Below are 16,399 nucleotides of genomic sequence, written 5' to 3' on the forward strand. Positions count from 1 at the left end.
AAATCATATATGAGCGTTTATTCCAGTATTGCCGGCAGTATGCGAGAGCAGCAAGTCATCCACAAAAATCTGCTCTGCAGACCCCCATGAGCCAGCTGCTTATATAGAATAGGACAAAGATCACATGGGAAAGTAGGAGGCTGGAGTGGGAATCCATTGTTGGGCAAGAAGGTTGTTAATCTTTCCATGATAATAGGCAGTTCTTGAATGAGAATGGTTCCAAGGTTGATTCCCAGGTCCTAGGTTGACTCCCAGGTCCTGGGAGGCATACAACGCCCAGCCAGGTCAGAATGTCTTTACTTTAACCAACTCAAGGCAGTCATGGTTAACAGCATGATTAATATTTCCCCTAATCATAGCTAGTCCCCAATATTCTATTTTTGCTCCTAACATTTCCCCACTGCTATTTCTATCATCTCATATCTATGAGATTAGTATTAGATGAAAAAGTCTCATCCTGCTGGACTGCATTTGCTTCTGCCTTGAAAGCAGGTCCCAGAGATGGAATATATCAAATGCAGGATCTTGGATATATTTTCTATTTACTGAGAATTGTCAGAAAGATTAAAACAGTACATTCCTTTAAATTTCTCACAACCATGATTATGCTGTAACAGCAAATAATCTATTGATGCCTGATTTTCTAGAACTGCCTCCCTAACCTGGCTCAGCTCTTGATTTATCCCATGTATAGCGCTGGAGGTAACATTCATGGTTTTTACTATGCTACAAGCCAGCCGGGTCACTTCCTACATTAAGGGAGCCTACCATTACTAGCATAACAAAAATGATCAGAGCACTATATGCAGCAGGGCTCCACAGGTGGAGATCGTCATTGCAGTCCGGTGCCACCATCTTGAGAAAGTCTCTTTTGGTTCAGACCCTGTGATGTTTCTGAGACATAAAAACAGTCATTCGTACTAAGGAACAGGGCCCTCCGGCGCTGTTGGTAGGGAGTTACCCCAGATATCAGAAACCAACTAGCCAGCAGCTTAGTATGTCCATTACTATAAGGGAAGGTGAAATTATCAGAACAATTTATATTGTAGTTATTAGATACTGAAAGACAATAACTAGGACACTTAGTAACAGTCAGATATTTGCTATAGGGAACTGCAGTAACCTTGCATCCTTTTCTCAGATAGTGGGTCCCAACATATAAAGGTCCCTGTGTATGACTTCCAAAATGAGTGGAATAGTTCTGTATATTATCAGTACGTGTCCCAACTACTCAGCAAAATGTAAAGGTCAGATCTACACAGGTTCCTCCACTACTAGCTTCAGAGCAATTGGAGTGGTGAGAAGCACACCTCAGGATCTAGTCCATTTTTCCCCTAGTTGGCCATTGTCCTTGCTCTGCTCAGGTCTAACTGCCTACCACATTCCCAGGGACCTTGGCTCTGAATACTTTCAGAGAAAAGGGACGCAGGGTCTCTTGTGGAACTGCTTCGTGCTGAGTAGGGACGAAGTTTTTCCTTCAGAGCCAAGAGATCCTTACTCTCTGTCAGAGGGACAATGAGGCCTGAGCACAGAAGGAGGTGGCAATGGTGCCTAAGGTGGTATTCCCAGAGTCTGAGTAGGGCTTGTAACCTGAAAAGACTGCCATGAACCATGTGACCAAGCAAGGTACCAGGCTTTCTCCAAGGTGCTCTTATTGGCTTCATTCCTTAAAGCTTTCTGGTGACATCCAGAGTCTGGGCATGTCTCTCTCAGACATGACATTCCAGTCAAAGTCTTGGTTAGTATAGCCACAATTGGAAACAGGTATTACTGAATTCATGCAAAGAAACATATTGCCACTTATTAAAAATTCTGCAGAATGGACATTGAAACATATTACTCGGAACTTTATTTTAGAAACATTACCTCTTGATTTCAGTTTTTGGTTGATCACATGCTATAGTGCTTTATATTCCAACTAGAGGCCCGGTGCACGAATTTGTACATGGGTGGGATCCAGCTGGCCTGCCCTGATGGGGGACATGGGAGGTTGGCCGGCCGGCCCCAACCCTGATTGGGGTGGGGGGGCAATCGGCGGGGCCAGCTGGGAGGAGGAGCCTTGGGCGGTTGGCCAGCCAGCCCTGCCCCCTGGTTGAACTCCCGGTCGAGGGGACAATTTGCATATTAGCCTTTTATTATATAGGATGTAATTTGGTTTATTTTAGGTGTTTTGCTGGAGATCAGTCAGCAGTTCTCTGAAGCAGTGTCGGTGGGCTTATCCACGCCAAGTCTTCATTTCTGATATTGCTTTAAATAGGAATGAAATTTTATTTGTCACCCAGGATGGAGAAGGATTTAGAGGGAAATGGTTTGATGAAAAAAGAAAGAGTTCTGAAAAGAAAGGTCAGTTCATATATGTGAATGGCACATAAAGTTTCCTTTCAGGTAACCTTTAATTTCATAAGATTTACCCTTATCTCTCTTTTGATTTTGGTTTGTGTATGTGCAGGTAAGCAGAAGGAATTTGATTTACTTAAATTGGAGTTTTCAACTTTTTATCTATCTCAGCATACCCTGAGGTCATGGTACATTCTCATCAGTAACAGCGGCTCACTATTACTAATTGCTAGACTTTACTTTTAGGGCTAGGGAAGTGTAAAGTTAAAAAATAAACAAGCAAACAAAAAACAACTCCCCAGATGGTTGTGAACCATCTTCCAAGCTCCCTTTTCTGTCTTTCTCCCTAAAATGAGAATTTAGTAACTTATGCTTTTTATTTTTTTTACATACTTATTAGTATATATGTATATATACTAGAGGCCCAGTGCACTGGATTTGTGCACTGGTGGGGGGCATGGCCTGCTGGGATCAGCCCACTGTGGTAGCACCACTCATCCCCATCAGCCGAGCAGCGCTCCCATTGTGGGAGCGCACTGACCACCAGGGGGCAGCTCCTGCATTGAGTGTCTGCCCCCTGGTGGTCATTGCACATCATAGTGGCTGGTTGACTGGTTGTTCTGGTTGTTCTGCTGTTCAGTTGCTGGACTTTTATTATATAGGATAAAATTAAAGTTTTAAAAGGTATGTTACATGACTTAGAGGAAAATCATAGGAAAAATAAAGTTTTTATGTTCATTGAGAATTTTAAAAAGTACATCTTTTTTAAACAATTGCTGAATAATTGAAAAAAAGGTTTTTTTTCATTTTTTGATTAATATAAAGGATAGTTTTAAGATGCCACCAGTGGAAGTAGAAATTTTTCAGTATACAGTTCATTTTTTTTAATATATTTTTATTGATTTCAGAGAGGAAGGGAGAGGTAGAACGAGATAGAAACATCAATGAGAGAGACACATTGATTGGCTGCCTCCTGCACGCTCACCACTGGGGATTGAGCTCGCAACCCAAGCCGTGCCCTGACCGGATATCAAACCTGGGACCTCTTGGTCCATGGGATGATGCTGAATTCACTGAGCCATTCCAGCAGGGCTGTATAGTTCATTCTTAATTACCTGATTACTATAAATTTATAATCTTGTTGATTAATTGCATTTTTTTTAACTTAGGTTAGTGACTTTTTCTTTCATCCATAATTAATAATCAGTTGATTTTTTTTTCTCCCAGAAAAACTAGAATTTATTTACCTCTTCATATCTCATTGCTCCCACCCTAGCCCAAGTCACATGGACTACTGAAAAAATAATTTTCTTATTTCCAATCTTGTTTCCTTTTATCTATTCTCAAGTGATTACTAGAGTGAGCTTTTAAGATCAGATCCTAATATGGCTGTGTTTAAAAACTCTTTAATGGTTTGCTCATTACCAACACATGGCCTGTTAGGCACCTGCCCTGACTCTTGGAATTTCTTCCTTTTACCTCTCCGGTCACACTGACCTTCAGGGTTTCAGTCTTGTTCAGTTGTGATTAGTCCCAGGGCCTTTCCTAATTTTTTACATCTCAGCTTCATTTATACTTCATCAAAAATATTTTTTACTGATTCCTCAATCTAAACTGAGTTACCCAGTTTCACTTATAATATTCCCTTTGTATTTTCATCATGCAGCTTATTTTTACTTGTTTTTATGTATTTATCTTTGCGATTACTTTTTAAATACTTGTCTCCTATTAGACTATAAAATGGCAAGGACCATGTCTGTTCTATATCCTTAGCATTCAGCATATTTCCTGGCACATAGAAATTGTCTGTTAAATGAACAAATCAGTTACTGTATGCTAAAAATGTATAAATTACATTTGTAATTATATAAATATATTTTTCAAAATTACAAAGCCACAAAAGAATGATTTTTGGATAATTATTTGTTTTCATTTCCTTATAAATTAGTCAATTCTGTTGACATTTAAGGTACATTTACTATATGCCAGATATAGGGCCAGGTTTTAATAATACTAAAATATATAAGATGGGCCCTTGTTTTGAGACACTCATAAATTTGTAGGGGCATAATCATGTATATAAATATTTGCAGTCATGGAGACAGATACTGATACTTATTTGAGAATATAGAAATTGGAATAACTGTGTGTTGGGGGGATATTAGTAAACCCCTGAGACTGAAATAGAGTGAATTTGAGAGAGTAACCAGAATTCAGGTTTGACTTATAAATGTTGAAGTCCTTAAAATTGTGTCTTGCTTATATTTAGTGGTCTAAAACTGAACTCAAACACCCACATCTACCTTTCAGTGTTTCAATTTAAGTAAATGGTTATTTTGACACCCTATATTCCCTTACCCTCTGCATCCAGTTGTCACCAAGTTTCGTCACTTTTGTCTCAATATTTCTGAAATCTTAATACTTTTCTACAGTTTGATCTCTACAACCTCTATAACATTTATTTTTTCAGGACTAATCTCTTTGTCTTTGGTTCCATATACTTTGAATATATTTCATACTGTAGGCAGAATCATTTTTTTTAATGCAAATTTCATACTTTTATAGCCTTGATATGACTTGTAATGATGTTATCATTGTTTAATGTTTGTCTTTTCTGCTAGAAGTGTATCCAAGATGGTAGGGACATGCCTTGTTCACTACTGTATCACTATGGATAGACTGATGATCACTGCATTACTAGTAGAGTAGCATAGTGTAATCACTCTGATATTTGCTGAATAAGTGGAAGAAAGGGGGAGGAGGGAAGAAAGGAACAAATGAGCAATCAGTTATGAAGATGCCAAGTTTATATATTTGTAATACAAACAGGAATTTTAAAATCCTGTTTAACACTAGATTTGCTTTTTAGAAAGATAGCTTTGGTTGCAAGTAGAGGATTTTTGTCGAAAGGGAGAAATTCATGGATAATTGAGAATTGACCTGCCAAAATTTCATGTATAACACAACCAATATATAGGGTGCAAATTGTGTTAAAGAGAAAGAGGATGTAATATTTCAAATGGACTTAATACATATGAAAGATCTTTCTGTATTCTAATTGTTTTTCTGTTTTGTTTATTCCTAAATCATTTTAATAAAACCTTAATTAATTGGAATTCTTTTCTTCTTAGCAGAGATTTTATCAAACCTTCATAATTCCTCATCAGATGTGTCTTGTGTCTCTGATACAAATAGTGTATATGAAAGAATTCGACTTGAGAAACTTACATTTGCCCACAGAGCTGTTAGCGTCAGCACAGATCCAAGTGGATGCAACTTTGCAATCCTGCAGTCAGATCCTAAAACAAGGTATACTTGTATATATTACATTTTATTTTTAGAAGGAACAGTCACTGGAGTTTTTTGTTTGTTTGTTTTCCATAGCTCCTAGACCAAATTTAATGTTGCCATGTCTTGTAGAGACTTTAGACATAGAATCATGCTACCAGGATAACTCACAGGTAGAATTTGTTATACTGGTAATGATGAAATGTTCCTTTTAGTTTGAAAACTGATATTTATTGAAAATATTGAAGATGTATACATATATGTTTATGTATGTACTAGAGAACCAGTGCACGGACTTGTGCACTGGTGGGGTTCCTCAGCCTGGCTTGCGGGGATCTGGCCGAAACTGGCTCTCTAACATACCCCGAGGGGTCCTGGATTGTGAGAGGGTGCAGGCCAGGCTGAGGGACCCCAGCGGTACATGATCAGGGCTGGAGAGGGACCGCAGGAGGGCTCTAGGGTGTGTCCGGCCTGTCTTGCCCAGTCCCAGTCGGCTGGACCCCAGCAGCGAGCTAACCTACTAGTCGCAGTGTCTGCCCCTGGTGGTCAGTGTGCATCATAGTGACTGGTCGAATGGTCGAACGAACAGTCGGACACTTAGCATATTAGGCTTTTATTATATAGATAGGCACACAAATTTATTTATATCTTTAGTACTTTGTGATGTACTCTAAGGTCCCAGATCCTGAAAAATATAACTATTTGTTACGTAGTTTGCAACAATTTCTGACCCTTGAATGTGATGAGAATTGATAGAAGTAGTGTAGAGTCACCTATAGGGTAGTGTGAATCTCTGTACAAATCTTCTAAGTCACATTAGTAGAGAGGTGACAGATTAAGGTAAATATCAAGTATTGAAAAGGAAAGAAGTCCTAGAAGGAGGGTGACCATCCTGTTTTGCTCATGCCTGTTCTGTATTTAGCACTGAAAGTTTCATCTTCTGGGGGACCCCTCTGTCTCAGGCAAACCAAGAGGGTTGGTCCCCCAGACCTGGAAGAATAAGATGTAGATTGGGTAGGTGTGATAGCATTCTTAAAGTACTAAAAGACTCAGGGTTACAGACCAATAGAGTATGTTTATTTTTACTTTCTTGAGTTTCTGACCTATTCTTGGATCTGGGACCCAAAGTATTTACTCAATTCTTTATATATTTTTCTTTACTTGTAAAATAAATGGACATAAAGGAGGAAGAGGTTGAGAACTGTATCCTTTTTTGAATATTTCTAGTTATTTTTATAATTTAAAAATTTTTTATGAAATAGTCATTTGAAATTTATATTTTAGTGTTTCTTTGTAGAAAGAGAAAACACTGCTTTCAAAGGAAAACTTAATTCTTATTAGTTTAGGAGAAAAAAGAATAGAAAAAATTTAAAGGTTGATACAGTATCTAAGACTGTGCAATATTCTTATATTTTAGGAAATGCCAAATGTAAATTTTTCTAAGGTTAGCAAATAAAAATGAAATTGCACTTTAAATGGAGAATTGGCTAGGGATGTTTCAAATTTTTTTTAAATTTTTTTTATTGATTCCAGAGAGAGGAAGGGAGAGGGAGAGAGAGAGATGGAAGCATCAATGATGAGAGAATATTGATCCACTGCCTCCTAGACGCCCCCTACTGGGGATTGAGCTGGCAACCCGGGTATGTGTCCTGACCAGGAATCAAACTGACCTCCTGGTTCATGGGTCGATGCTCAAGCACGGAGCCACACCAGCCGGGTTAGGGATGCTTTTTAAAAGTTTTTTCTTGAAAATAAAAATGATTTTTTGTTTCATTTCTAGCCTTTATGAAATTCCAGCTGTGTCTTCATCGTCCTTTCTTGAAGAGTTGGGCAAACTCTTGAGGGAAGCAGATGAAATGGACAGCATCCATGATGTGACATTTCAAGTTGGCAACAGAATCTTCCCTGCTCATAAATATATTTTGGCAGTGCGTTCTGACTTTTTTCAGAAATTGTTCCTTTCAGATGGTACTTCTTTAGACTTTACAGATGTTTACCGGAAAGACGAAGATTCTGTAGGATGCCCTCTCTTTGTGGTAGAGAAGGTCCATCCTGACTTGTTTGAATACCTTTTACAATTTATATACACAGATACTTGTGACTTTTTAACTCATGGCTTCAAACCAAGAATTATCTTAAACAAAAAACCAGAAGAATATCAGGGTACTCTGAATCCTCATTTGAATAAAATGAATTCCCATGAAGACAATCAGAAGTCAGCATTTGAAGTTTATAAAAGTAATCAAGCACATACAATTAGTGAAAAACAGAGAAGCAAATTCAAATCTTCCAAAAAAGTAAAAAGTGTTGGGGAAGATGATCCTGTAAGAATGTTGCAAAATGTTGCAAAGAAATTTGGTTTCAGTAATTTGTGTAGTAGGTATGGCTCCTCCTTAATATCTATTGTATTTTATGACCTCCTTTTAAAAATTATCTTTTCCTTTGCTGTTCTTCTCTTCTATTCCTCCCTCTCCACTCCCTGTTTTGTGGGCAGGTACGTGTTTCTTTGTTTGTTTTTTCCATTTTCTGCTAAAGCTACCTTTATGGGATTCCCTGGATTAAAACATTCACATATGGGAAGACTGTTACTGGGTTTGAACTTGCTATGGCAGTGATGGCGAACCTATGACACTCGTGTCAGAGGTGACATGCAAACTCATTTTTTTGGTTGATTTTTCTTTGTTAAATGGGATTTAAATATATAAATAAATATCAAAAATATAAGTCTTTGTTTTACTATGGTTGCAAATATCAAAAAAATTTCTATATGTGACATGGCCCCAGAGTTAAGCTAGGGTGTTTCAAAATGCTGCCATGCTGAGCTCAAAAGGTTTGCCATCACTGCTCTATGGTGTTTGTGTAATAGAGATCTAGAGTGGCAGGCAGTGTGGTTGCTGGAAAGAGTACTCTCTTTGGAGTTACAAAGACCTCTGTATGTCTCTTAGTTTTACTATAAGTAGCTGGGTCAGAGTTCTTATTTTCTTTGAATTTTAGTTTCTCAGTATACAAAATGGGAGGGATAATACTGACTTCATATTGTTCGTGTAGTTTTGTCATATAACATGTAAAGAGGCTAACAGTATTTATCATACTACAAACCAGATTTTTTGGAATTCTCTATTTTTTAAGGTACTTATATTGCCTGTGGCAATGTAACCTTAGTTATGGGGTGGGAGCTGGGAGGAGTGCATATTTTCTATTTAAAAACAATGAAGGGCTTTATACCATACCTTCGATTTTTTAAAAAATTATTTTTTGGTCAGTAGTGATATTTTAATACATTTTGAATTCTAAGTCAAATTGAAAGAGAATGTATGATTATTTCTTTACCACAGAGTGGGAGTTCTTTGAGATATTTTTGTAGGTGATACAAATTATATAATCATGTTCAGATTTGATTTGTTGGATTTTTGTTGCTTGTTTGTTTTGGTAAGGGAATATATACACTGTTAATTTTTATCTATTCTTGTTGATAGATTAGATGGAGTCAGATTTGAAAATGAAAAAATTAACGTTATTGACAAGAAAACTGGTAACAAACCAAAGCTAAATCAGAAAAAATGGTAAGTTAGGAAATGAAAGTAAACTTTTTATCTCTAGATTTTGGGACCTAAGTGTGGAAATAGAACTCTTCTAACATATGAAGCAAAATGTATAGGAAGATACACTTTTACCTTTACTAATATTCTTCATTTTTGGAAATAATGGAGAATTGTTGAAGTAAATGGATAAAATATTAACTGTTTAATAGACATTGGTACAATTTCCTTTTTTTGATTACTTTCTAATTAAGAAAGGAATTTTTAATTATTTTTTCTTGCCTACATTTTGTGTTTTTTGGATCAATAGGAAATGTTAACTCCAAAACCAAACTGATTATGCCTCTTCATCATTATGATGATTCCTTTGTAAATCTTTTCAGTGATGAATATACTATACTGTTAGTATATTATTAAATATTTTGTTTTTAGAAATTTATTTACTCTTTATAGGTGAAGTTTTTAGAGAAAGAGAAACTGGAGATAATCTGGATTATGCTTAGAATAGAATGGGTTGTACAAATAAGTGAATTAAAGACCTTTGACTGTGCTGTCACTTCCTATTATATTATTGGCCAGTAATTAAAAAAGAAAAGTGAGAGGAAAGATTTTTGAATATTTATCTGAATTCAGTTTCCTTTTTAAATATTTTTATTGTAAGGCCCTTATTGTCTTCCTTAAAATGGAAGGAGATGAAGTACTTCATTGTATACCCTCATGTTGTTTATTCTCTGCTGCCTTTAATGAAAAGAAAGTCAAAAGCCAAGCCAAATTCTATAAAGAATTTTCTTATTTGCTAAACAAGTAAAGAAATTGCTCTTGGTTTAATTAAACGTTTTTCTTGCAGTTCATTTGTGTATGATGTGACCATGAAATCAGTGGATGGAAAGGAATTTCCTTGTCATAAATGTGTTCTTTGTGCTAGACTTGGTAGGTACACTTTTTCTTAGTTGCTGATTTATTTGTTTCAGTATTGTTTCACTATTCTTACTGATTTTTTTTTCTTTCAGATTATTTTCATAGTATGCTGAGTAGCTCCTGGATCGAGGTAAGATTAAGTAGAAACCAATGAGGCTGGTTAACAAAACTTCTTTAGATTTTTGGGAAGGTTATATACTAAAGAGAGTAAAAATGGAAACCTGATATTTTAACTCAGTTTTTCTTTTGTACTAAACTTTATGCATAAGCCTGCTGGAAAATAGCAATACTTAGAAATGAAAATTAGTGCAGAAAAGCGACTTAAATCAAAAATTCCCCATTATTTGGAAATTTAGAATGCAGTGTGTTTTTATCTAAACTTTTCTTGATCCTTTTTCATGCCTATTTCAAGGCAATTTAAAATTAAAACTATCTTATTTTAGCTTTGTGTTTTATAAATGTTATATTCTTTTGCATTTGATGCAATTCCTCTTCACAATTTTTGTACCAATCTCAGTCAGTATATAGTTGTATTTTGTAGTTTAAATTAATTGTTTTATTTTGTTTTATTTTTATTTAGGCTTCCAGTTGTGCAGCTCTGGAAATGCCAATACAGTCTGACATACTGAAAGTTATTTTGGACTACCTCTATACTGATGAAGCTGTGTTGATAAAAGGTATTAATAAGAGTTAGGGTATTTTAAATCTTTAAGATATAATTGAATAATGTTAAAAACATGAATCTTAATTTCTACTCTTAATTGAAATAAGTCTTCAACACAGGCTTAATTTAGAATTAGCAATAGGGATGATTACTAACAGTAAAGACATAGAAAAAGCAAGTTTTCCTTACCTATGTGAAAATGAACTCTGTAAGAATTGTATTTAATGGTTGAGGTTGGATTTAAAACTTTAGACACAACTACTTCTGTGACTGAGATGAATTGACAACAGGGAGTATAGTTTTGACCAAGACTAAAAAAATTCTGTCTTGCCTGCTTTTCCCCTTGTTTAAAGTACAGATATGTCTTCAAGATCCTGATTTCAATTCCTTAGGCTAAATATCCAAAAGTAGTATTGCTGTATCATTTCTAATTTTAATATTTTGAGGAACCTCCATATTGTTTTCCATAGTGGCTACACCAATGTAATGCCCAACAGTGCACAAGTGATCCTTCTATACCCTCATCAGTACTTTCTGTTTTTTTGATAGTAGGTGTAAGGTGACATCTCGTTGTGGTTTTGATTTGCATTTCCCTGATGATTATATACTAGTGACATTGAGTACCTTTTCATACACCTCGTTGGCCATTTGTATGTCTTCTTTGTATATTATCTGTTCAGGTCTTTTGCCCATTTTTTAAGTGAGTAACTTATTTTTTGCTCTTAAGTTTTAGGAGTTCTTATGTATTTTGCATATTAACCCCTTTTCAGATAAGATTTGCAGATTATTTTCTCCCATTCCAAAGGTTGTCTTTTCATCTTGTTGATTGTTTCCTTTTGCTGTGCAGAAGCCACCCCCCTCCCACACACACACTTTTTTTTTTGCTGTGCAGAAGCTTTTTAGTTTCATGTAATCCCACTTGTTTCTTTTTTTTTTTTTTTAATATATTTTATTGATTTTTTACAGAGAGGAAGAGAGAGGGATAGAGAGTTAGAAACATCGATGAGAGAGAAACATCGATCAGCTGCCTCCTGCACATCCCCCACTGGGGAAGTGCCAGCAACCCAGGTACATGCCCTTGACCGGAATCAAACCTGGGACCTTTCAGTCCGCAGGCCGATGCTCTATCCACTGAGCCAAACCGGTTTCGGCGCCACTTGTTTCTTTTTGCTTTTGTAGTATGTGGTTTTGGTGTCATGTCTGAAAATTTTCGCCAAGATCAATGTTTAGGGTTGGTTTTTTTTTCATGTTTTCTTCTAGGATATTTATGGTTTCAGGTCTCACCTTGATGTCTTTAATCCATTTTGAGATGCTTTTTGTGTATGGGTTCACTTTCATTCTCTTGCATGCAAACATTTAATTTTCCTAACACTCTATTGAAGAGACAGTCCTTTCCCCAGTTTGTATTCTTGACACCTTTGTTGACTGTGAAGGTTTATTTTTGGGCTCTCTAATTCTGTTTCACTGGTCTATGTGTTTGTGTTTATACTAATACATTACCATTTTGATTACTATAGCTTTGTAATAGAGTTTAAAATCAGAAGTGCCATGCCTCCAGTTTTGTTTTTTTTTCTTCAAGATTGCTTTGGATATTCAGGGATTTTTTGTGATTCCATATGAATTTTAGGATTGCTTTTAAATTCATTAATATTATTATTTAAATAATTCTTTATTGTTGAAAGTATTACACATGTCCCCGTTTATACCCCCATTAACCCCCTCCAGCCCACACCTGCGGCCCCCTTCGCCCCCACCCCCCCCCAGCACCCTATTGTCTGTGTCCATGGGTTATGCATATATGCATACAAGGCCTTTGGTTGATTAACTTCCACCCACCCACCCTCCCTGCCTTCCCTCTGAGATTCCTCACTCTGTTCCATGCTTCCATGTCTCTGAATCCACTCTGTCGACAGTTTATTTTGTTACTTCTACATGAGTATGATCATGTGATACTTGTCATTCTCTGACTGACTTATTTCACTTAGCATGATACTCTCCCGGTCCCTCCATGCTGCTTTTTATTTTATCTTTTTATTTCCGTGAAAATGCCATTGGAATTTTGATGAGGTTTTATTGAATCTGTAGATTGCTTTGGGTAGAATGGACATTTTAACAATATCAATTCTTCCAGTCCATGAACATAGTGTTTCTTTCCATTTATTTGTGTCTTCTTCTATATCTTAGTCCTCAGTGTTGTGTATTTTCTAGTATACAGATCATTCATCTTCCTGGTTAAATTTATTCCTATATTTTATATTGATGTAATTGTAAATGGGATTTTTAAGGATAGTTCATTAGGCATAGAAAAGCAACTGATTTATTTTTATGTTTATTTTGTATCCTTCAACTTGACTGAATTTGTTTATTTTCATAGCTTTTTAGGGTTTCTGTATATAGGATCTTGTCATCTGCAAATAGAGACAGTTCAATTTTTTCCTTTCCAATTTGGATGCCATTTATTTATTTTTCTTGCCTGATTCCTCTGGTCAGGAGTTCTAATACTGTGGTGAATAGATATTACTGATTTTAGGGTGATTATCTTTCATATTTTTACTGTTGAGTATTATGTTATATTCATATATGGCCTTTATTGTATTGTGGTACATTCCTTTTATACCTAATTTTGTTGAGAATTTTGATCATGAATGGATTTTGAATTTTTTCATATGCACTTTCTGCATCTACTGAGATGATCACATAATTTTTATCCTTTATTCAGTTAATGTAGTGTATCGTATTGATTTGCATGTATTTAACCTTCTTTGCATCTCAGACAAATCCCACTTAATCATGGTGTGTAATACTTTTATATGCTGTAAATTTGAATTACTAATATTTTATTAAGTATTTGCTTATATGTTAATCAGGGATATTGTTCTGTAATTTTTTGTAGTGTCATGTGTGCCTTTGGTATCAGGATAATGCTGACCTCATAAAATGACTTTGGAAGTGTTTCTTTTCATTTTTTTGGACAAGTTTGGGAAGGGTTGGTGTTAATTTTTCTTTTAAATGTTTGGTGACATTCACTCGTGAAGCTATCTAATCTTTTTGGGGAGAGTTTTGATTACTGATTCAGTCTTTTTACTCTGTAATTGGTCTGTTCAGATCGTCATGATTCAGGCATGGTATGTTGTACACTTGTTGTAATTCACTCATTTATTCTAGATTGTCAATTCATTGGCATATAATTGTTCATAAAAAGTAGTCACGTATCAGTTGTAATTTCTCTTCTTTCATTTATGATTTTATTGGAGTCCTCTCTTTTTTATTCCTTAGTCTACTTAAATGTTTGTTAATTTTGTTTATCTTTTCAAACAACCAACTCTTAAATTTGGTGTTCATTTTTCAGTATCGTGTTCATTGATTTCTGCTGTAATTTTTCCTTTCTTCTAACTATGGGCTTCAGTTGTTATTTTTCTTGTGCAAAAAATTTAAGGTTATTCATTTGAATTCTTTTTTGTTAAGGCATTTATCAATATAAACTTTCTTGTTAGAACTTTTTTTTGCTTCATACGATCAGTTCTAGTATGTTGTGTTTCCATTTTCATATGTCTCAAAAGATATTTTTTGCTTTCTCTTTGATTTCTTTTTTGACTTACTGGTTGTTTAGGACTGTGTTGATTAATTTCCACCTATGTGAATATTCTAATTTTTCTCCTGTTATTCTAGTTTTTTACCTTTTTATTAGGAGAAGATACTTGGTATGATTTTATCTTTTTAAATTGCTGAAACTTATGGTGGCCTAACATATGATCTCTTCTGTAGAATGTTTTGTGTGTACTTGAGAGAAATGTGTATTTGCTTCGTTTGGATGGAATGCTCTGCATGTGTCTGTTGGGTCCATTTGATCTATATATAGTGTTGGTCAGGTCTGCTGTTTCTGTACTGATTTTCCCATCTGGATGATCTATCCATACTTTGAATATGAAGCCATCCTTTATTATTATATATTGATGTCAATTTCTTTTTTAAAAAAATATATTTTGATTGACTTCAGAGAGGAAGGGAGAGGAAGAGAGAGATAGAAACATCAACAATGAGGGAGAATCATTGATTGGCTGCCTCCTGCATGCCCCACATTGGGGACTGAGCCCACAACCAGGCATGTGCCCTTGACCGGAATCGAACACTGGACCCTTCAGTTTGCAGGCTGACGCTCTTATCCACTGAGCCAAACCAGCTAGGGCTATTGATGTCTATTTCTGCCTTTCGTTCTGTTAATAGTTCCATTATATATTTAGGTTCAATGTTGTTTGCATATATCTTTATAATTGTCATATCCTATTGCTGTATTGACCCCTTTTCCTAGCTATTCAAGTGTTTTTTTAACTTTATGTTTCTTGTTTGCTCCATCCTTTATCATTGTCTCAGTCAGATTCAGTGTGAGACAATCACTGATTGTTTTTAATAAATGCCCCAAGGAAGAGGCTATTCACATTGAGCAACTTTGAGTAGGTCCATTAAAGACAAGTCCTGCTAGTGAGTGGGGTTTCCAGGGAATAGCCAGACATGTCAAGTAATGACTTAAAAAAAATAATGTTGCTCCACAATAGTTCTGTCTCCTCCAGTGGCTGTAGTTGTTCATTTCCACTGTAATTGCATGATTGTTGGTTTTAAGACTACTGTGAAAGAGGGGGCAGGAGGATATAAGAAGGAAAAGCTGCAGTGTCCCAAAGCTCACTGTCTTACCAAGATTTAGCTAAATTTCTTTGAGTAAGCACTCCCCAGATCATTACAAGTATTTGGCCAATTTTTAGAATTCTGAAAAAGTTGATTTTTGACAAATTTTTTGCAGTATTCTCATTGCCTTTGTTGGAGGAGAGAAATTTTGGAAATAGTCCTTAGTTTGCCATTCCCAATGACTTCATTTCTCCTTCATTTTCTTCTTCTTAACCATTTCTTCCCCTTTCTTTCTTTTTTTTTTTCCTACTTATGTGTTATTCTGGCGTTGGCTCAGGGGCATTGCTTACGGCCATTAATATGCTGGACCAATAAGGTTATTTTAAATTAAGGAATTCCTATAGTTTTAAAAAATTGTACTCTTAGATAACCAGTTTTTTGTTGTTTGTTTTTAAATATATTTTTATTGATTTCAGAGAGGAAGGGAGAGGGAGAGAGATATAGAAACATCAGTGATGAGAGAGAATCATTGATCGGCTGCTTCCTGCATGCCCCCTACTGGAGATTGAGCCAGCAACCCGGGCATGTGGCCTTGACTGAGAGACTGAGAATTGAACTTGGGACCCTGCAGTCTGCAGGCTGACGCTCTATCCCCTGAGCCAAATCAGCTAGGGCACCAGATTTGTTTTAAGTAAGGAAGCCTAAGAGCATTATTTATCCTTAATCCCCTCCCTCCCCCATATATACACATAGATGTATATTTATATGTTAACACATACCTATATTAAACATGAGATCGAGATTTTACTTTTCCTCCTATTTTTATTTATTTATTTATTTATTTATTTTTATTGCTTAAAGTATTACAAAGGGTATTACATATGTGTCCTTTCCTCCCCCCCACAGCCCTTGACAGTCCCCTAGCCTCCCCTACCCCCCAGGGTCTTATGTCCATTGGTTATGCTTATATGCATGGGAGATTTTAAATAAGTCAGGCATTGTAGTAGCCCTCTCCACTAAAAAGATCAACTCA

The 16,399-nt window shown here is 35.9% G+C and overlaps 1 protein-coding gene across 8 annotated transcripts in view; it reads left to right on the forward strand.

Annotated features, from left to right (window-relative positions):
- Nucleotides 1-16,399, forward strand: part of IBTK (inhibitor of Bruton tyrosine kinase) — an 88,807-nt gene that overhangs the window by 30,727 nt on the left and 41,681 nt on the right. For 4 of the 8 annotated variants that reach the window (XM_036316594.1, XM_036316592.1, XM_036316596.1 and 1 more), the window contains 7 exons: nt 2,166-2,343; nt 5,469-5,646; nt 7,406-8,005; nt 9,102-9,188; nt 10,012-10,094; nt 10,175-10,212; nt 10,663-10,759. In XM_036316594.1, the coding sequence (XP_036172487.1) occupies nt 2,166-2,343; nt 5,469-5,646; nt 7,406-8,005; nt 9,102-9,188; nt 10,012-10,094; nt 10,175-10,212; nt 10,663-10,759 (1,261 nt within the window). The remainder of the gene's footprint in view (nt 1-2,165; nt 2,344-5,468; nt 5,647-7,405; nt 8,006-9,101; nt 9,189-10,011; nt 10,095-10,174; nt 10,213-10,662; nt 10,760-16,399) is intronic. The other 4 variants (XM_036316595.1, XM_036316593.1, XM_036316597.1 and 1 more) reach the window with 3 other exon arrangements.

Source organism: Myotis myotis, unplaced genomic scaffold (genome assembly GCF_014108235.1).
Source record: "Myotis myotis isolate mMyoMyo1 unplaced genomic scaffold, mMyoMyo1.p scaffold_m19_p_7, whole genome shotgun sequence".
Classification (NCBI taxonomy): Eukaryota; Metazoa; Chordata; class Mammalia; order Chiroptera; family Vespertilionidae; genus Myotis; species Myotis myotis.